Below are 22,615 nucleotides of genomic sequence, written 5' to 3'. Positions count from 1 at the left end.
AGAATACAGTGTATTCTGCAGCTGTTGAATTAAATGTTTTTTAAATGTTTGTTAGGTCCATATGGCCTACAGTTTAACTCTGATATTTCTTTGTTGATTTTTTGTCTTGGTGATCCGTCAATGGATGAAAGTGGGTGTTTCAGTCACCGTATTGTATTTGTCTATCTCTCCTTTTAGATCTAACACTGTTTGCTTTATGTAATTGGATGTTCCAGTATTGAGTACATATATACATATAATTATTTCTTCTTGACCGATTGATCACTTTATCATTATATACTAACTTTCTTTGTCTTTTTATAGTTTTTGAATTAAAGTGTATTGATGTAATTATAGCTGTTCCTTCCAATTTTTAATTTCCATTTGCATGGAATATCTTTATTTCTTCATTTCAGCCTATATGCATTCTTACTGGTGAATTTTCTTCTAGGCAGCATATCTCTGGATCTCATTTAAAAAAAAAAAGTATTCAGTCAGTCTCTTTTTGTTTTGTTTTGTTTTGTTTTTGGCAGTGTAGGGAATGGAAACCGGAGGCCTAGCACATGGTAGGCTAGCACTCTACCACTGAACTATTCCCCCAGGTCCAGATAGTCTTTTAAATGGGGAATTGAATTTGTTTATTTTCAAGGTTATTGTTATGGATTAGATGTGGTATCTCCCAAAATCTCATGTGTGAGACCATGAAAGAAGGTTTGGAGGAAAAATGATTGGGTTGTAGCCTTAACCTAATCAGTGAATTAATCCCTTCTGGATTTAACTAAGTGGTAACTGGAGTCAGGTGGGGAGTGGCTGGAGGAAGTATCTCATTGGAGGCATGGCTATGGGGTATATATTTTGTTTCTGGTGAGTGGAGTCTCTCTCCCTGCTTTCTGATCATCATGTGAGCTGCTTGCCTTTGCCACACTCTTCTGCCATGATGATATGCCTCAACCTTGAGCCCAGAGGAATGGAGTCAGCCATTATGGACTGAACCCTTCTGAAACTGTGAGCCCCTAAATAAACCTTTCATCCTCTACAATTGTTCTGGTTGGGTCTTTTAGTCACAGCAGTGAAAAAGCTGACTAAAACAGAAATTGGTAACAAGAAGTGGGGTTGTTGCTATGACTAACCTGACCATGTGGTTCAGAAGCTTTTTAAGTTTTTTGAAATTGGTGGGAGGAATTTTAAGATGTTTAGCAGTGTAAGCTGGAGATGCTTTAGATTGTTGCAAGCAGAGCTTAATGGCCAATTCTGGTGGGAACTCAGAAACCAGAATGCTAATAGGACCATGGACAGTAAGAATGGGGCTCAAGAGGGTTCAGAGGAAGACTCTCTTGGAATTTGGAGTAGAGGCCATTTTATTATGTTCTGGCTAAGAAGTCATCTGCATTTTGCCCTTCTCCTGAGACTTTCTGTGATGCTGATTTTAAAAGTGATGGACTTCTTAATCTGATGGAAAAAATTTCTAGCAGCATAGCATTTAGGAGGTAGCATGGATATTACTGTGGCTTTTAGCCAAATTTATTGTATTATTCAGGATCAGAAAGTAGAGCAGAAATATTTGAAAAAAAAAACTTGGACTTAAAAGATGGGAGTAAAACTAGGGATAAAAAATTTGCAGTTGTTAAAGACATTATTGCCCTTAAAGAAAAACTAAAGACTCTGCCCAGAGACAAAGTCTTAAGAAAGATGGCTTGAGGCATCTCAGGTGCTAGCAAGATCACATCCATCTCTGGCTAAAGAGAGTAGAAGTGAAAATTCTCTTTGAGACAAGACTGTTGGGGGAAAACTTCTTGCACAAAGGGGGCTAGGAAGTTTTTTCAACATGCTTAGTCAATCAGGCACTCAAGGGCTGATGCAGCCAGGATTCCTGGAGGCCTGCTCAAAATGGTGGCAGACCTTGGCATCAACAACATGTTGCTGGATCTGGAATGCAGGATGCTGGAATTAGGGGGTCCTGAAGGCTTCCACAAAGTTTTCAAAGGAAGGTCTGGGAAACCAGAAAAGTTCAACAGAGTTGGAATCCCTGCAGGCAGCCCCTTACAGGGCAATGTGTAGAGATTTGAGGAGGAAGCCAAAGCTGTAGTGGAGACCCCCAAGATTAAGAAATGCCAGTACTTGGGACATTATCCTAGGAAAGCTGCAGAAATTGAGTAGACAAGTGAACAGAAAGGCCACTTGGGCTGTAACCAACAAGGCCACAGGGTGGATCTGCAGAAACCCTTTGGACAGAGCATCACAACACCATGCACTTGAAGTGCCCGAAGTGGAGCTACAGGACCTGTTTGACCAATTAGATTTTGGTCTTCCTTTGGTCCTATCCCTTATTTCTATGCCTGTAATTTTGTGAATGGAAATGTCTATTCTGTACCATTATATATTGAATGCTTGTAAATTGCTTTTAATTTTCTAGGACCTTACAATGTAAGATTGCCTTGAGCCTCAGAGAAGAACTTTGGACTTAAACTTTGAGCAATCTTGGAACTGTTAGAGTATGGGCACTCTTGGGAATGGACCTAGAGTATTTTTACATTGTCAGATGAGTGTGAGCTTTGGGGGGCCAGGGGGAGAATGTTATGGATTAGATGTGGTATCCCCAAAAGCTCATGTGTGAGACAACACAAGAAGGTTTGGAGCAGAAATGGTTGTTAGAGTCTTAACTCAATTAGTGAATTATTACCTGATGGGATTAATTGAGTGGTAACTGGACTCAGGTGTGGAGTGTGGCTGGAGGAAGTGGTTAATTGGGTGTGTATCTATGGAGTATATATTTAGTATATGAAGAATGGAGTTTCTCTCTGATTTCTGATCATCATGAGAGCTGCTTCCCTCTGCCACACTCTTCCACCATGATGTTCAGCCTCACCTCGAGCTCTGAGGAATGAAGCCTGGTGTCTATGGATTGACATCTCTGAAACTGTGAGCCCCTAAGTAAACTTTTCCTTTCCTAAAATTGTTCTGATCTGATCTTTAAGTCACAGCAGTGAAAAAACTAACACAATTATTGTTGATAAATAAGAGTATGCGCCTCTCATTCTGTTAAAGTTTTCTTGTTGTTTAGTACATCTTTAATTCCTTTCTTCATCTTATGTTCATCTTTGTAGTTTAGTGGTTTTTCTGTATCAATAGTTTGACACTTGTCTCTTTCTCTTTTGTGTGTCTGTTCTAGTGTTAAATTTTGTACTTTGATGTAACTTTGTGATGATAGTTGTCATTCTTTTGCTTCTAATTTAAGACTCCCTTAAACATTTCTGGTAAGGCTAGTCTAATGGTGATAATTTTTTTCAGGTTTTGTTTATCATGTATCAGCTTTACTTTTTCAAAGGATGGCTTTGCCTAGGTATAGTATTGTTGGCTAGATTTTTTTCCCTTTAATTTCAGGACTTCTAATATTTCATTCCATTCTCTGCTACTCTGAAAATATTCTGCTGAGAAAACTACCTTTATTCGAATGGGGATTCCCTTATAAATGACTTGATCATTTTCTCTTTCTGCTTTTAGAATTCTCACTTCTTGTATTTTTGACAATAATATACCTCAGAGAGGGTCTTTTTGGTCAAATCTATTTTGGACCCTTTGGGCTTTCTGGACCTGCACGTTTATATCTTTTCCAAGATTTTAAAAGTTTCCAGCAATTATTTAACTAAATATGTTTTCCATACCTTTTTTCTTTTTATATCCTTCTAGAACCTCAATAGTATAAATGTTGCTTGTTCTCTGGTGTCCCAAAATCTCAAAGCCTTTTTAATTTAATTTAAGCCTTTTTTATTCTTTTAATCTCAGATATTTCAAAAGACCTGCATTCAAGCTCACAAATTCTTTCTTCTTTCTGATTGAGTCTATTTTTGAGGCTCTCATCTGTATTTTTTATTTATTGAGTTATTCAGCTCCATAATTTCTGAATGGCTCTTACTTATGATCTCTATTGCTTTTTCTGAATTTCTCACTTATATCACAAATTGCTTTGCTCCCCTCTGTCTAGTCCAAATTACCTCTATTCTCCCTTCCCCACCATACCAATTGTGAATTAGAATCCACATATCAGAAGAAAATCTTTGGACTTTTGTTCTTTGGGATTGGCTTGTCTTGCTTAGCATGATAGTCTCCAGTTCCATCCATTTACTGGCAAATGCCATAATTTCATTCTTCTTTAAGGCTGAGTAATATTCAATTGTGTACATATACACCATAGTTTCTTTATCCATTCATCTGTTAAAGGGCACCTATGTTGCTTTTATAGTTTGGCTATTGTGAATTGAGCTGCTATAAACATTGATGTGGCTGGGTCACTGTAGTAAGCTGATTTTAAGTCCTTTGGGTGTAAAACTAGGAGTGGGATGACTGGGTCAAATGGTGGTTCCATTCCAAGTTTTCTTAGGAATCTGCTTTCCATAGTGGTTGCACCAATTTGTAGTCCCACCATAAATGTATGAGTGTACCTTTTTCTCTACATCCTCACCAACATCTATTATTGCTTGTATTCTTGGTGATTGCCATTCTGACTAGAGTCAGATGGAATCTCAGTATAGTTTTGATTTGCATTTCTGTAATTGCTAGAGATGATGAACTTTTTAAATATATTTGTTGATCAGTTGTATTTCTTCTTCTGTGAAGTGTCTGTTCAGTTCCTTGACTGATTTATTCATTGGGTTATTTTTTTTTTTTTGGTGTTAAGTTTTGAGTTTTTCTTTTTTTAAATGTATCCTGGAGATTAGTGCTCTATCTGAGGTGTGTGTTGTTAAGATTTTTTCCCTATTATATAGGCTCTCTCCTCACAATATTGATTGTTTCCTTTGCTGTGAAGAAGCTTTTTAGTTTGATTTCATCCCATTTATTTATTTTTATTTTTTTATTTTTTTTAACAACATCTTTTTTTTTTAAAGAGAGAGTGAGAGAGGAGAGAGAGAGAGAGAGAGAGAGAGAGAGAGAGAGAGAGAGAGAATTTTTAATATTTATTTTTTAGTTCTCGGCGGACACAACATCTTTGTTGGTATGTGGTACTGAGGATCGAACCCGGGCCGCACGCATGCCAGGCGAGCGCGCTACCGCTTGAGCCACATCTCCAGCCCTGATTTCATCCCATTTATTGAGTCTTGATTTCACTTCTTGAACTTTGGGAGACTTATTGAGGAAGTCATTTCCTAAGCTGACATGGTGGAGATTTGAGCCTGCTTTTTCTTCTGCAGGGTCTGTTCTAGTGCCTATGTCTTTGATCCACTTTGAGTTGAATTTTGTGCAGGGTGAGAGTTAGGGGTTTAATTTCATTTTGCTACATATTGATTTCCAATTTTCCTAGTACCATTTGTTGAAGAGGTTATCTTTTCTCCAATGTATGTTTTTGGTGCCTTTGTCTAGTATGAGATAACTGTATTTAGTGGTTTTCTTTCTGGGTCTTCCCTTCTGTATCATTGGTCTATGTATTTGTTTTTGATGCCAATACCATTCTGTTTTTGTTACTATGGCTCAGTAGTATAATTTAAGTTCTAGTGTTATGAAGTCTCCGGCTTCATTTTTCTTGCTAACAATTGCTTTGGCTATTCTGGATCTCTTATTTTTCCAGATGAATTTCATGATTGCTTTTTCTATTTCTATGAAGAATGTCATTGGTATTTTTGTAGGGATTGCATTAAATCTGTATAGCACTTTTGGTAGTACGGCCATTTGACAATGTTAATTCCGCCTATCCAAGAGCATGGGAGATCTTTCAATCTTCTAAGGTTTTATTCAATTTCTTTCTTTAGTGTTCTATAGTTTTCATTGTAGAGGTCTTTCACCTCTTTTGTTAGATTGATTCCTAAATTTTTTTTTGAAGTTATTATGAATCGGGTGGTTTTCCTAATTTCTCTTTCAGTGGATTCATCACTTTTGTGTAGAAACACATTTGATTTATGGGTGTTAATTTTATATCCTGCTGCTTTGCTGAATTCGTTTATTAGTTCTAGAATGTTTCTGGTGGAGTTTTTTGGATCTTCTAAATAAAGAATCATATCATCGGCTAATAGTGATAGTTTTAGTTCTTCTTTTCCTATTTGTATCCCTTTAATCTTCTTTTAATTGCTTTGGCTAGAGTCAAGGACAATGTTGAACAAAAGTGGTGAAAGAGGGCATGCTTGTCCTGTTCCAGTTTTTAGAGGGAATGCTTTCAATTTTTCTCCATTAGAAGGATGTTGGCCTTGGGCTTAGCATAGATAGCTTTGACAAGGTTGAGGTATGTTTGTACTACCTCTAGTTTTTCTGATGTTTGGAACATGAAGAGGTGCTGTATTTTGCCAAATTCTTTCTCTACATCTATTGAAATAATCATATGATTCTTGTCTTTAAGACTATTTTTAAAATATTTATTATTTAGTTGGAGTTGAACACAATACCTTCATTTATTTATTTTTTTATGGTGCTGAGGATTGAACCCAGGGCTTTGCACGTGCTAAATGAGTGCTCTACTGCTGAGCCACAACCCCAGCCCTCTTTAAGACTATTGATGTAATGTATTACACTTATTGATTTCTATATGTTATACCAACCTTGCATTCCTGGGATGAACTCCACTTGATTGTGATGCACTATCTTTTTAATATGTTTTTGTATGCAATTTGCCAGAATTTTATTGAGAATTCTTGCATCTATGTTCATCAGGAATATTGGTCTATAGTTTTCTTTCCTTGATGTGTCTTTGTTTGGTTTTGGTATCAGGGTGATACTGGCTTCATAGAATGAGTTTGTAAGGGTTCCCTCCTTTTCTATTTCTTGGTATAATTTGAGAAGTATTGGTGTTAATTCTTCTTTGAAGGTCTTGTAGAATTTGCCTGATAATCTCTCTGGCCCTGGACTTTTCATAGTTAGGAGGCTTTTGATGGCATCCTCTATTTCATCACTTGAGATTGATCTGTTCAAATTGTGTATATCCTCCTGGTTCAGTTTGGGTAGTTCATACATCTCTAGAAATTTGTTGATGTCTTCCAGATTTTCTATTTTATTGAAGTATAAATTTTCAAAATAGTTTCTAGTTATCTTCTATATTTCAGTAGTGATATTTCTGTTTTTCATCATTAATTTTATTTATTAATTTGGGTTTTCTTTTTTCATTAGCATGGCTAATGGTTTATCAATTTTATTTATTTTTTCAAAGAACAAACTTTTGTTAATTTTTTGAATTGTTTCTTTTGTTTCAGTTTCATTGATTTCAGCTCATATTTTAATTATTTCCTGTCTTCTGCTGCTTTGGAGGTTGATTTGTTCTTCTTTTCTAGGGCTTTGAGGTGTAATGTTAAGTTATTCATTTGTTGAATTTCTATTCTTTTAATAAATGAGCTCAAAGCAATGAATGTTCCTCTTAGCACTGCCTTCATGGTATCCCATAGAGTTTGATGTGTTATATCATTATTCTCATTTACCTGTAAGTATTTTTTTATACCATCCCTGATTTCTCTGTCATCCATTCATCATTCAATAGCTTATTATTTAGTCTCCAGGTGTTAAGAGTAGCTTCTATTTTTTATTCTATCATTGATTTCTAATTTCATTCCTTTATGGTTTGATAGGAGGCAGGGTATTATCTATTTGATAAGAGTTGCTTTATGGCATAAGATATGGTCTATTTTAGAGAAGGATCCATGCGCTGCTGAGAAGAAAGTGTACTCACTCATTGATGGATGAAATATTCTATATATGTCTGTTAAGTCCAAATCATTGATTGCATTATTTAGTTCTGTTTCTTTATTTAGTTTTTGTTTGGAAGATCTATCCAGGAGTGAGAGAGGTGTCTTAAAGTTACCCAGTATTATTGTGTTGTGGTCTATTTGATTTTTGAAGTTGAGAAAGTTTTGTTTGAGGCACTTAGATGCTCCATTGTTGGGGGCATAAATATTTATGATGGTTAGATCTTGTTGATGTATCATTCCTCAACCCCAGCTCTTGGTCAAGGCCACCAGCTACTGACCTTGGCCTCTGCTCTTGGTCACGGATGCAGATATTTGTTATTTAAGGAAAGGTTCTGTCCCACCTCTTGCAATTCCCGTGGTACATCAGTATGCATGTAAACAAAGTCTCAGTTGTGGGGAAAACCGCAAGAGAGTTCCTCAGAACTAACCCATGGCCATAGAAGCACAAACTTTTTCTGAAACATTAAAAATTTTATTTACACTAAAATCCAGGGATGGTTTAGTCAGAGTGGGTGGGAGACAACACTCTATATGAACTAAGAAACTTTAGAAGAAAAGGAGGAAACCATGGACTCCACGTAGTTCCAAGCCAGAGGCCATGTTCTGGTAAGTGGCTCCCATTGCTTGTGTCTGATGTCTGGGAATTAGTGACAGGAGACTGAACTGCATCCCTTTTTCAAACAGATTTCGAGAGAAAAGGACTCTGGGACAGAGAATGAATTCCAGGTTTCCGGAAGCTCGAACAGGCAGGGGACCTCAGGGTCTTCCTATTCCTGCTCCCTGGACGCTCTGTTACGCAGATTGAGGGCCATGGATACCAAGAAGGATGACAAGTTTGCTGATGTCCTGGATGCAGTGGGGGAGTTTGGCACATTCCAGTGGAGGCTAATAGTCCTCACGTTTATTCCCAACATCATGTCGTCCTTCTTCATGTTTGCTGACCACTTTGTGTTCTCAGAAGAGAAGCCCTATTGCAACACCAGCTGGATCCTGGCATTGGACCCCAACCTCTCAGAGGCTGAGCAAATGAACCTGACCCTGCCCCGAGCACACAATGGCAGTTTCCTGACATGTCTTATGTACTTGCCCATGTCCTGGGATCTGGAGTCCATCATTCAGTTTGGCCTCAACATCACAGACCCATGCGAAGATGGATGGATCTACCCTGAGTCCAAGAGGCGATCATTGATCAGTGAGGTATGTTTTGTCCTGGGTTGTCTGAAGCTTGTCCCCACACCATGCTATAGACATGGCCCACTCTTACTGAGCAGGTGGGGAAATTGAGGCTCAAAGAGGGTCAGCAATTCTTTGAAGTTTCCCTGCAGAGGTGGGACCTGGGCAGAAAATCAGGATTCCTAACGTCCACCCTTGACCATGCCTTGCTTAGACAGGAAGCTAGAGTGCATTTGGGGATAGAGACAGGTGATGGATGGCAGAGTTTTCTATCTGATCAGGGAATTGCTTCCAAGGTTGTGGCTCTGCCCTGTGAATTCATAGAAGATAGGGATGGGAAAGAAGCAACTTCTCTCAGGTATCTCTCACAGGGTTTCATAACCTGAGATCTTTTCCAGCACAGACATGACCAGCACCTGTGTTTTGGAAAGGATCTTCAGTGATCTGTGACTGTGCATGGTTACCTCCCTATCCATACCACTCCTTGGCCTATGCCTCTGGTCCCTCTCTCCTGGCCTAGCTCCCAGGGTCTGCAAGGCACAGGGTGAGATACAGACATAATGGAGCTGAGGCACTCTGCACACACAATTACCTACCCCTACCACAGGTGCCCTCTGCCTGTAAGTCCACCCAAACCAGGGTCAGTCTCTGGATTCAAAAGGCTGATCCTGAGTAAGAGAACTGTGGCCAATCCCTGTATCTAACCCCCAGTTTGACCTGGTGTGTGGCAAGGAACAGGACAAGGAAACCGTGCAGACCATGTTCATGACGGGCCAACTGATAGGGTCTCTCATCTTCGGGTTATTAAGTGACAAGTGAGTCTCCTGGAGTTCCCTCTGGTCCCTGGGATGCCCTGCCTTCTACCTGAGGGCATTCAGAGTTGAAGAATCTCAGGCTTGGGGAGGCAAAGGTAGGGGTGCTCTGGGGGCCTGGGACAGCTCAGAGCCTGGCTCAGTTGTCCAGGTGGGGGCCAGCCAGGGAGGTGGGCACTTGGTGCAGCCTCCCCTCAATGCTTGTAGGTTGGGCCGCTACCCTACCATCCTACTGTCACTGCTGGGGCTGATGTTCTTTGGCTTCGGGACAGCCTTTGTGAACACCTTTCACCAGTACCTGTTCTTCCGCTTTGGTGTCTCCCAGGCTGTGATGGGCTATGCCATTGTCAGCCTGACTTTAGGTGAGACTGGGCCTTAATTGCTGAGTGGGATGGGAGCAGGGACCCCAGGCAAGGTGGGGGTGGGACCAGAGGTGGGCTGGCACCAACCTACTGGAAGCCAAAAGGATTGGGAGCCAACATGACGCAGGCCTCATCAGGGAAGGTAGGAGTGGAAAGACTCTCCATTCCTGCTGCCTAGAGATGCCAGAGAATCAGTGCTTAGACTACCCTTCCACCCTTGTCCACCATTCTAGTCCCCTGTGTCCCTCACATTCCCCTTAGGTACCCTGTCCCGCAACACAGCTTATATATGTGGAACCCTTAAGGGTCAAGGAGTTGCTGAGCCTTTTTATCTGCATTGGCTCATTTCATCCCAACAATACTCTTTGGTAGGCACTATTCTATCATTCCTTTAGCTGAAGAGGATATTTCATCTCAGAGTTAACCAACTTTCTCAGGGTCCTACAGGAGTAAGGAGCTGGATTTCAATGCAGGCGAGGTGGTGTTAAAAGTCCCCAGTCTGCATACATTTATATCCTACCCTCATTAGGTTTGATGCCTAGACTCTTATATCTGCAATTCCTGGTATGCTCCAGTTTCTCTGGCAAAAGACTTCTTATTGGAAGCCTGACAGAGGGAACATGTTTAGGTGACCCAAACCCTAATGCGCTCCAAAACAAGATAGTGATTCCTTGTCTGGCTATGAGACAGGCCATGTGAGGCACACAGTACCCGGAATAGGCACTGATTAGGCAGCAAGGGTAGAGGCAACAGGGTGAGAAGAGATGGAAGGCAGGTGTGTATTGGGAAGCCCAGCATGTGCCCTGGTGGGGATTCACAGAAGTGGTCTGTCTAGTTTTGAGGGGTGTCTTGGACTTCAGGGAGCAAGGGTGGGCTGGCACCAACCTACTGGAAGCCAACAGGATAGAGTTAAGTTATAAAAAGGCCGAAGAGCCACTGTTGACATGCCAGGGATCAGGGGCAGCCCCAGGGACCCTGAGCTGAGCACCATTTTGTCCTTTTACTTCCGTACAGTCACTGAGTGGCTTGTGGGGGAACACCGGGCCCATGCCGTCATCCTGGAGCACTGCTTTTTCTCTGTGGGGATCATGTTCCTGACGGGGCTCGCCTACAACCTTCCCCACTGGCGGATGCTGTTTCTGGTGGGCGCAGTACCCGTGTTCCCCCTCATCTCCTACATTTGGTGAGCAAATGAGTTCAGGGCATGCATGAGGCTGGGTCTGATGGGCACAGACGGAGGGTGTGGGAGGTCCTCATGTGGGAATGGCAGTGCTCCCCTGGGAGAAGATGCATGTGGAGGAGATGAGGAGCAGAGCCCCTGGAACCCCAGTGCTCACCTTCCCCTCAGAGGACACCCTCAAAAGATGTCAGAGAGATGTGGGGAGACCAGGAGGAAGAGTGCTAAAGGGCAAAGCTCAAGGTCAGGGGAATGGTCAGGGTCAAGGCAGGAGAGGTGAGTGAGGAAGGGCAGGCTGGCCTTGGTGATCTTCTTGAGGTGACTTCAATAGAATGGCAGGAGTGGAAGGAAGTGAGTAGAAGTGGAAGGAAAGGAGCCACCTGGGAAACAGCTGATTTGGGAGAGGGGAGGGGATGGTGTGCATGGGCAGCGGAGGCAGGCAGGAGAGGGTGTCTGGGGTTTTCCATTGCAGGGAGGCACAGAGAGGCACCTGAGAGACTGGAGCTATGAAGGGACCATGGGTGGATCAAAGCTTGGAGGGGTTAGGAGGGGAGGGAAGCAGGAATGAGAGGGCACTGTTGATGGTGGGCAGTGGGTAAAGTAAAGGAACAGAAGGCCACAGAGGTGAGAGGAGGGGAGCTGAGATACCTCACTTGTTAAGGGTTAGGCAGTTCTGTGTGAAGAAATCTCCATATATAATATTGAAATTACCAAATTTGATCTTTTATTTATTTATTTTTTTGGTACTAGCGATTGAACTCAGGGACACTCGGCCACTGAGCCACATCCCCAGCCCTATTTTATATTTTATTTAGATACAGGATCTCAGTGAGTTGCTTAGTGCCTTGCCGTTGCTGAGGCTGGCCTTGAACTTGCGATCCTCCTGCTTTAGCCTCCCAAGCCGCTGGGGTTACAGGCGTGCACCACCATGCCTGGCATATTTAATCTTTTTTTTTTTTTGGCATTTTATTTATTTATTTTTTAGAGAGAGAGAGAGAGAGAGAGAGAGAGAGAGAATTTTTTAATATTTATTTTTTAGTTTTTGGCGGACACAACATCTTCGTTTGTATGTGGTGCTGAGGATTGAACCCGGGCCACACGCATGCCAGGCGAGCGTGCTACCGCTTGAGCCACATCCCCAGCCCCACATTTAATCTTGATAACCCTGAAAGATGGGCATTGGGGTAGATAACTGAGGCTTCAAATAATTTTACATGACTCAAAAGTGGGGGACCTGGGATTTTAACTTAGTTTATCTGGCTCCAAAGCCTCTGTGTGTTTTAACTACTGCGCTATACACAGAATGGATTATAGGAGTTAGGGTTACTAGTTAGGAGGGAGAGCATGGATGTGGCTCAGGGCTTTCCCAGTTCGGTAGGAGACAGAGACCAGTTTTTACAGTCCTTGAGATAACTAAAGGAATGTGGGAATCATCTGATGCCAGATGTCGTGTCTTTGTCTTGTAGCTGGGAAATTGAGGTCCATGCATAACTTGACCTAAAAAACATTTTTGGAAATATTATTAATGCAACAAAAGGATATGATGATAAACTAAATAATGCAAAAAGGTTTGCAATGAAAAATAAGTTTCTGGTGTCCTCTCCCCATAATCCCTGGTTCCTTTCTTTGAAGCTCTGAACTCTTAGCTCTTTCTGCTGGTAGATGTCTTTGTCTACCTATGCACTCAGAGCAGCCAGAGTTTTTAATGGGTTGAATTCTCTGGGAGATATTTTTTTCATCTACAGTCTTCAGACATGTTCCACCAGCTGTCCCTTCCCTGACATGTGGCAATATTTTGGGCAGACACTGTCTCTTTCTAGTCATTCTTAGTTACTAGAATGAGTCTCATTTTGATAATAAAGACTCAATTTCAGACACTAAAAAATCCAGTTCAGTCTAACTTGAAACCTCAGCTTGTATCAAATCCTCAGCAGCTCCCTGGCCCCTGCTCAGGCTAGTGGCCTAAGGCAATGAGATCATTCCTCATCATCTTCTTCCTGCTTTGATTTTCCAGGTTCTAGGAAGGGGATAGGGCATCAGAGAAAAGAGACCTAACTCTTGCATGATAGGAGCTGTGATGAGCTGTCAGTATCCTCTGAAGGAAAGATGTTCAGATTTCCAGTGGATCTTCTGAGCATTGGCATTTCCTAAGGGTCTTGCATTCTTTGTGATCCCCTGCCCCAACTCCTGTTGCTGGCAGTTCCACCCACACCTTCTTCTTGTAGAAGTCTCCTCACCCTAGCACATGACATGCCTGCAAGACTGCAGGGTTCACTTGGCCAAAAATCTTACTGTCCCTCGGCCCCCCACCCCCACCACGGTGGCTCTCACCAACTTACTGCCTTCCTCTTAGTCAGATAAGAGATGACACCATTCTCTAAGTTTGTGTAGCCCTCAAACTTCAGGAGACACTTGTTAGTCCTCCCACAAACCCTCTTACTATCTAGAGTACCAGGGCAAGACCTCAAGTTTCTAACTCCAACCAGAGAGTGGGAGAGCAGACCCCCTTTCTGGAAGAGAATCCCGAATCTACCAATCCCGAGTTTGCTTGGACTCCCCTGGGCCTGGCTGGAGTGGATGAGAACATGGGGTAGAGAAGATATTCAAGATTCTTTTACTTCCATGAACAGCCACTGGTCCACTGCATCATGTGGCTTTTTTATCTCTCTCTTTTTGAGCAACTCCTCTCTCTAATGTATCTTAAGAATGTGAGGTTTTTGTCCATTGTTCCCAGATTTGGGAGCTGCTGCTGAAATCCCAGAACAGAAAAGTTCACTTACCATTTGGTTACACTGTGATTCCTTATTCTCTGATTTTTCTTTCTCAGTAGCATTTGAAACTTCAAGAATATGAAATTGCAAAACATTCTTAGATGTTCTTGAAGAATACAAGTTAGAATTTAATTTTCTTTTTTTCCCCCCATTCCTTACATTATCTTTTTTTTTTTTTTTTTTTTTTTTTTTTTTTTTTTTTTTTTTTTGGTACCAGGGCACCTATTTTGTATTTTATTAGAGACAGGGTCTACTCTGAGTTGCTTAGTGCCTTGCCATTGCTGAGGCTGACTTTGAACACGAGATTCTCCTGTATCAGCCTCCCAAGCTGCAGGGATTACAGGTGTGCGCCACTGCGCCCATTCTCCATATTATCTATGTCCTTCTGGATTATTCTTTTCTTTTATGTTTGATTGTTTTGCATCCTCTTAAATTTGGGAGGTTTTCTTCAATATCCAGCCATCCTGGGTCATTCCTTTATATTTAAGAGAGTCACTAAGGAACTAAAGGGAAATCATGAGGAGCAGCGAAGTGGCTGGTGACCTTTAAGGAAATGGATCTTAAATCTGTGTGGAACATCAGCATCATATGGAAGCTTGTTAAGATGCGGGGGTAGGGGCTGGACATCTCTCTCATTTTCTGCATTTGCAGGCCCAGGTGACGCCTGAGAATCTGCATTGCTCAGGCTGCTCTGATGACCACACTCTGAGAATCACTCCTGTTGGGCGGCTGCTGGTTCTCAGAGGATCCCAAAGCTAGACCATGGCCAGGCTCCAGCTGCTGTGCTCCCCACTGAAACTTGTGGCTGGGACTCTAGCTGTCATTGTGAGAACTTTCTCTTAACTCCTGTATCTGTCCTTGGCCTTGCCCCTGTGTTTGATTCCTTGGCCTTTCTTATGTTCTAGATGCACACGGCAGGGGGAAACGAACAGTCCCATTTGTGGGAACTAGGTGCTCAGAGTCCTGTAGGGCCAGGACAGTCCACTGCATCTCCCACAGCATTCCACATAACACAGGCTGTGCCTGGGTGTCAGTCTGTCAGGCTGCAAAAATACTTTAGACTAGTTTATAAACATAAGCTTCTCACTTCAGCTTTGGAGGCTGGGAAGCCTGAGATTAAGACCCAGCAGATTTGGTGTCTGGTTGGGGCCTGTTTCTCATGGAAAAGAACCATCTATGTGTTTGCCCATGGCAGAAGGGACAAGCAAGCTCCCTTTGGGCCTCTTTTATGAGGCCACTAATCCCATTCATGAGGGTGCTGCCCATATAACCTCATTGTCTCCTTAAGGTCCCAGCTCTTACTACTCTTGCACTGGGGAAAAGATTCAATTTGTGAATCTGGAGGACAGAGACATTCAGACCACTCAGTTGGCTCAGTCAGAAGTTCTCTTATCCACTTTTAAGCTTCATTTCACTGATCTCTCTCTCCCACTGTGTCCTTTCCCATTCTCTCTGTCCTTGAGAGTTGATTTTTTAAAAAATTCTTATTTTCTAGCGGGCATGCCATCGGTCCCCTATCTTCTTTGAAGCCATAAGGGCTTTCACAAGGACAGTTCCACAGTCTTACAGTAGAAAAGAATGCCTAATGGCTGGACCCTGCCGGAAGAGGGTAGGAGCAACGTAGATAAAGTGGTCTCCAGTGTCCTGGGTGTATTTTCAACAATCAGCCACAGAGTCCAGGCTCTGGAGGCAGTGTCAATGTGAGAAGTGGGTAGAGGGCAGTGGCACAGCTCTGTAGAGAATGCCTTAGACAGGGACCCAGGTTTTACCAGCTCTGCCTCTGTGACCTGAGCCAAGTCCTTACTCCTTGAGGCTGAGAATCAAATGGGATTATCACATAGGTCCAGGGCTGGGTAGAGATTAAACAAGATGATACAAAGGCGCACAGCACAATTCCCAGAACTTCATCTGTGCTTTAGCTGGGAACCTGTGTGGATTCTGACAGCCAAAGAGGATTAGGAAAAAAGAGTGGGGCAAAGTAGTCTGAGGTCAAAGACAGCAAGGTGTGTGGCAGGGGAGAGATGGGACACGGCAGAGAGGTTCACTCACCCCTCCATTCACCCAGGTAGGGTGCTCGGCTCTTGGGTCAGATCCAGGCTGTTAAGGAGACAGAGAGGGAACAGTAAGAACCCCAACTGTGACAAGGAGAGGGGTCTCATAGAGGATATGGGCATGGAAGACATTCCTCGGCACATGTGGGCAGATGGGGACGACCCCTGAGGTAGAAAAGAAGAGAGCTCTTAGAGATGACTCAGGGTGAAGGTAGCAAGTGACTGGGTGTCACTGAGCAGCTGTGGGGGCTGTGTGTATCTTAGAGGAAGGACTGACTGCCAGGGAGGGACAGAGGGCATCCTGAGGTTGGCAGTGACCTTGGAGGCACCTCAGTCACCTCATGCTGGAGCAAGATGGCCACAGCTGAGGCTAGGATGGGGCCATCTTGGCTCTCCGGGGCATCCTGGAATGACAAGAAGAGGGGTGGGCAACACAGGATTCTCCCAGAGTCCCCACGGTGGCTGATGATGAAAGGAAAGGTGAAAGAGGCCAAGGAAGTGTTGTGCTACGCCGCTGAGGTCAACAAGAAGACCATTCCTCTCAACCTGCTGGAAGAGGTAAGAGGTTTTGGGCAGGAGTGGGGCCAGGCAGTGGGCTGGGGGAAGACCCTCATCCTTCCAGGTGAATGATGAGAACAGGGCAAGGCCAGAGCCAGCTTGAGTGGTGATGGGGGTAGAGTGGGCCTTGTGGATCCTCTGGGGGTGGGGAGCGTGCTGGGGGTCTCAGCCCTTCCTCTGGCTGTTCCTGCTTGTCCTGTAGCTGCAGCTGCCTGGAAAGAAGGTGACTAAGGCCTCTGTCCTAGACTTCTACAGCAATAGATACCTCTGTAAGGTGACCTTTGTGATGGGCTGCGTGTGGTGAGTATTTAGGGCTGGCTGGCAGGGACAGAAAACTGACATACCAGCCTCGAGCTCTGGGGAAGGTTGGGGGGGGGAGGGTCAGGCTGCAAGAAGAGGAGCAGGGCCTAGGGACACTTCTCGCAGGTCTCTGTGCTTATTTCTTTTCTCCAATCCTACCCTGCCCCTCTCTGCTCAGCCTCTGACTCTGTTCCTGGTGCCATCTCTCTCTGCTTGTGTGTTCCAGGCTTACCATCAGTTACAGCTATTTTACACTGAGTCTCAAGTTGAGAGATTTTGGAGTGAGCATCCACTTCAGACAGGCAATCCCTGGTATCTTGGAGGTGCCCGCCAGGCTGTGCAGCATCATTCTCCTTGAACAGATAGGGAGGAAATGGAGCCTGGCTGTGATTCTCATCCAAACCGCCTTCATGTGCTTTCTTACACTTTTCCTCCCCCAAGGTATAGCCCGCCCTGCCCGGATGGGCCACCTCCCACTTTCCTGCTTCCTCAAAACCCTTCAGCTGGCTCCTATCCTGGCCAGCCAGCTAGGCACACAGGATTTAGCTTTCTGCAGGCACAGCTTACTTACCCACCCTGAGGAAGCCTAGCCCCTAAAGATCAGGTTGCAAGTAGGAGTCCTCAAGACAGGACACCCATACACTCTCAGAGGCCTTAGAGAGGAGGGTGTGCTGTTCAGAGAAAGCATCCCTATGTGGGAGGGCAGACCACCTTTACCACCTGATTCCAGCCCACATCAGAAGCAGATCTAGTGGTTCAATGTGAATGAATGAAGGCAGATACTCCTCCAGTTGCTATCCCAGGCTCTGCCTCTTATTTATAGCCTCTCTGATTGGGAAATACCTGTTGTTATCTGTGACTTCAGGAATAACCTATTCACTAAAAACTCTGCACAAATGCAACCCAAAGGAGGAAGGGGATAGCTAGCAGTATTTTCAATATTTCAAAGAGCTGTAGACAATGAACATGTCCCAGGATCTTGGGTTGCAGCACACAGGACTGCAGGGTCAGTATACACCAGCTTGGAATTGCTGACCCCAGGAAGCCCCTTCAGAGACTGGGGCCAAGGCAGGGAAGGCAATATATGGGGTCTGCCCTTCCTGGGGCTTCCTCCCTTTCTCTGGGTGCTGGAATTGTATGTCTTCTGTTGAGATTCTTCCCCTCCCAAATGTCGGCAGATATTGATGGACTAAAACAAAGTGGTTGAATAAATTTATGATTAGATTTCTACTGCTTAGTGGTTAAAAAAAACAAGCAGAAACATTTAAAGTTCTTACATGTGTGAGAGTATGGGAGGCCAACTAGCACGTGACTGTGTCTGACTCCCCTACTGACTGGTGTGGCATCTGGCAGTCACGCTGTGATCTGGATAGCCCCGGTCTTCTAGGATGCGAGCAACTGTGTCTTCGTGCATGGTGTGCCTTCCTATATCCCCATGGGTAGAGCTATGCTCACTTGTTCCTTTGTAATATTACCCTTTCCCTGTTTGGGATAGAATGTTCCATGGAAATGCCTTTTGTGTGTCCCTTTCTCTTACTGTTGCCCTTGGGTGTGGCCTTCCTAGATGTCAGCCAACCTGCTGACAGTGGACATCATGAAGCTAGACTCAGCCCCCTGAAAACTGATCCCTTGCCTCATTTGAATAGCTTCTCCTCAATAAAAGGGGTCAGCATGTGTGTGTGTGTGTGTGTGTGTGTGTGCTCTCTCTCTCTCTCTCTCTCTCTCTCTCTCTCTCTCTCTCTCTCTCTCTCTCTCTCTCGCTTCATGATGTCCACTGTCAGCAGGTTGACTGACATCTAGGAAGGCCACACCCAAGGGCACAGTAAGAGAAGGGGACACACAAAAGGCATTTCCATGGAAACATTCTATCCCAAACTGGGCAAGGGGTAATATTACAAAGGAACAGGTGAGCATAGCTCAACCCATGGGGATATAGGAAGGCACACCCATGCACGAAGACACAGTTGCTCGCACCCTAGAAGACCGGGGCTATCCAGATTACAGCGTGACCACCAGGGGAGTCAGACACGGTCACGTGCTAGTCAGTCTCCCACATAAGAGCACCTAGGAAAAGACTCCCTAATAGAGAAAAGTTGTCAATCTTGATTTCATCCCAGAGCCAAGAAAGGTGGGAAGTGGAGCTGGGGCAGGACCCTGCAGGGGGGTGACAGGGAAGAGCTGGTAACCTGGCAGGCAGTGAGCAAGGGCTCCAGCCCCACTGCACTTGCTGAGGGACACTCCCCCAGATGCTGAGTCTTTCATTTCTCCTTCAGAGCACATATCTAGCTGCCATAGGCAGGCATCCTGGACTGTTTAGGACCAATCCCAGCCATGCAGACCCCAGGGACCAAACATCCTTGCCCAGGTCACTTTGCAGAGCACAGGTGGGAACCCTGAGTGAGAAGCCTAGTGCGAGTGATGGCCAAAGAGCAGGTGGGTGGGGTATGGTAAGCTACAGCTGTTTGAGGATGTAGAATAAAGACAGCCCTATAGGCAGAGATGTGGGGGCTCGGCCCAGCAAGGTGGTGGATGGCCTGAGGGGCCTTTGGGTTTCCAGTGTAGTATCTCCGACTTCCTGGTCAATTCTCCTACAGCAGATATGCTAACTTCTGGCCTGGCTGGGCCTCTACTGATTGACCCTTCTTGGACAGAGTGCCTGAGTCTGCTGGACAGCTGACCATGTGGCAGTAGGGGTAGATTGCTCAGATGCTTTCTGTGAGGGATCAAGGATTGATGGGCACCGAGGAGAAGATGGCCCCAGCCTTAGGTAGCTGTGTTTTCTGGACACAGGTCTAAAATCCGCCATCATCTTGGTGCTTGTGCTTGGACAGTTCAGCCTGGCCACCAGTGTCTCTGTGGTCTTCCTCTACACTGCTGAGCTCTTCCCCACCATCGTCAGGTATGGGGTCTGGTAGATGAGGGAGCCATGGAGACCATGGAGGGGGTAGTATGGGACAATGACAATGTTAAAGATTGAGCGTTCTCCTGGTGCTAAGCAGTTCACAAGGATGACCTCATTTAGCCCTCCAAAGATCTCCCAAATGCCACCATTAACCATGTTTTAAACAATTAAAGCAAAGAGATAAGGGTACTCATTGTAGGTGAGACACAGCAAGTGGCAGAGCTGGGTTCCAGGTTGGGTGGGTCTGACTCCAGTCTCCGCCTCACAACTCACTGGATGGAATGTGTTTGGGCCACCTGAGGCTCAGCCCCGACCCGGCAAGAGCTCTCCGTGACAGCAGCTATGTCTTCCTGTCCACCCAGAAACGCTCCCTGCACATCCACACAGTACCCTGTGGTTCTTAACTCTCTTACTCCTGATACCCATAAAAGAGGGCTAGAATTACTACCTACTTGGAATCCATGGAGAACTAAACTCGCCCCTAGCCACCCAATGAGCTGGGATAGGTGGAGACTGAAGGGTGTGGAGCGTCAGGTAGCTTCTCCCCTATCCTACCTGGTCTGTGGGCCTGAGGAGCCTTCCAGACCAGCTCTCATTGCCACTTTTCAGGTCTACAGGTCTGGGGCTGGTGTCTCTGGCCTCATCAGGTGGAGCCATCTTGTCCCTGACGATCATCGGCCAGCTCCCAGCCCTCCTGCCCATTTTTCTCTGCTTCATCTCCTCTATCGCAGCCTTGGGTTTTTCCGCCCTGCTGCCGGAAACACAAAACCAGCTCCTCTCTGACAGTATGGAGCAATTTTCAAGAGCAAGGTAAGTGTATGAGACCCCCTGATTTAAAGCCCTTGGCCGTGAGAATATGTCAGGCACTGTCCACCCTGGCCCCTTGGCCAGAGGGCCTGGGATTATAGGAGCACCCTATGTCCATAGCAGTGTTCCCAGATCTATAGGTACTGCCACTCATTGGGGTCCAGCCCAGCCTCTGACAGCTCCTACCCCGCCTGGCTCTCTTCTTCTCTGCTTCATTTGCCTGTCTGGACTGGAGCACTGCTCTCCAGAGATACTCCAGAGGTACCTTGGCATCTTTCCCTCCCCAGACACAGGGGACTGACTTGGAATTGTCTTTCTGAATAACTCTCCTTTTCTGTCTGAGTCCCTACTCCCTCAAGGGAGTAGCCTTGATTAATGATTCTGGATTAAAGAACCCAGCCTTGATGAATGATTTTGGACTTTTAGCCCCAACAACTCAGGACCCCATTTGGGGACTGAGCTCTACTCCATATCTCTTTAGGCAGTTCTGGTCTCTGATCCCCTGAGTGTCCCCTGGATAAGATTTGTCATGATTGGCAGAACCATCTCTTCTGGGTATTTGGGTCAAAAGAGTCCATCACTGTCTCCCTGGACCTGAGGGGAGCTCAGCAGCAGTGAGGGGCAGAGGTCACCTGAGGTCCTATAGTATCCTCTGCTCTATACTGTAGGAGTTGCTGCCTCTGGCTTTCCTCTGACCTCCTTTCTACTCTTCTCCTTCTCTCCCCATCTCCTTAGACTTTTATTGGACCACCAGTGTAAGGAATTGTCCCAAGGCTGGGCTCTCAGAGGTCAAAGGTCCTCACCTTTGAGAAGCCATAGTTTACAGGGAGGTAGATCTGCAAACAGTTATCATGAGTGGTCTCTGACCATGGATATATAGGACCTATTGTAATAGCCCAGGGAAAGAAGAACTTTATCTTGGGAGTTGAGGAATGTCACAGAGGAACTGATATTTATGTAGAACCTGAAATGTGGATAGGAGGTTGCCCCACTGTAGTAGAGAAGGGAAATATAATGAACAACAAAGCAGAGCAGTGGAGAATGTGGGTTCTGCAGCCAGAGAGCCTGGATTTCAATTTTTTGTGCTAATACTTCCTAGTGTGTGCACAAGAACATAGTAATCACTAGAGCAAACACTCATTGCATATTTACCATGTGCCGGGTCTCGATCCATGTGTGCCTTCTCTCATTTTGTCCTCAAATGAATCAAGTGTGAAGTGGGACTTGTCACCCTTTTGCAGATGAGGAAATTGAGGCCCAGAGAGGTAAAGCCGTGTAGTCCAGACTTCCCCTTCCATAGGGCTTTTGAGAGGATTAAACCCATATAAAGCAGTTGGAACAGGGTCTGGTATATGGCAGATGCTCAGTAAGTGCTTGCAAAGGGAAGGGGTCTAGCTGGGGCAGGAAGATAGAACCAGCCTGTTCCGGGAGGCAAAGGTCCCTCCTGGGCATATGGAAGTGAGAAAGCCCCACTTCCCAGAGTGCAAAACCTGGCATGGCTGAAGGTGCCTCAAAGCAGCCACTTTGTCTCAGCTTACAGAAAGATTCGCTTCAGCATTCTGACAGCAGTTTCAAGAAGAGGAGGACCGATGAGGACACACCTGATGATATGTCTGAGGAAGTGGCGAAGAATACCATTCGCAATGCCCAGATTCTGAGAATGGACTCAAACTCTGACTCCAACGCTAGCTTGAAGAAATCCAGAGAGGAGAAAACAGACAGTCAGGTTTCCTGAGGGCCAGGCCCCAGACTGTCTCGGGTTGGAGATGAGTGGCTGGGTATGAGGCGGTGGATTCCAGGCCATGAATTCCAGGCCCAGCCCAGTGGGAGGGGGCAGGATCAGTCTTGCTCTGAGGCCAGCCCTTGAGATAAAAAAAATGGCCCCTTCTAGGGGATCTTGGCTGTGATTCATTCCAATAAAGGTACCATGTTGGTCTTGAGATGGCTAGGTCCAAGTTGGCTACATCAGAGAACCCAGAAGCCCTGGCCTGGAGAAAGGGGTTAGATAGGCTCCTCAGACTCCTGAGTGTGTCTTTGGCTAAACTCAGGGACAGTGAAGCGCTCT

General features: G+C 44.9%; 1 protein-coding gene across 1 annotated transcript; it reads left to right on the top strand.

The window, feature by feature from the left end:
• Window positions 1-1,866: 1,866 nt before the first annotated feature.
• Slc22a14 (solute carrier family 22 member 14) lies at window positions 1,867-22,285 on the top strand. Its single transcript, XM_026405583.2, has 11 exons — window positions 1,867-1,995; window positions 8,322-8,834; window positions 9,522-9,625; window positions 9,830-9,984; window positions 10,999-11,167; window positions 16,421-16,541; window positions 16,744-16,841; window positions 17,068-17,282; window positions 19,632-19,740; window positions 20,353-20,553; window positions 22,084-22,285. Exons 1-11 carry the CDS (start codon window positions 1,867-1,869, stop codon window positions 22,283-22,285), a joined length of 2,016 nt encoding a protein of 671 aa, XP_026261368.2.
• Window positions 22,286-22,615: the final 330 nt, after the last annotated feature.

Source organism: Urocitellus parryii, chromosome 3, assembly GCF_045843805.1.
Source record: "Urocitellus parryii isolate mUroPar1 chromosome 3, mUroPar1.hap1, whole genome shotgun sequence".
Lineage (NCBI taxonomy): Eukaryota > Metazoa > Chordata > Mammalia > Rodentia > Sciuridae > Urocitellus > Urocitellus parryii.
Note: the sequence above shows the minus strand (reverse complement) of the source record. Positions and strands in the feature narration are given on the sequence as shown.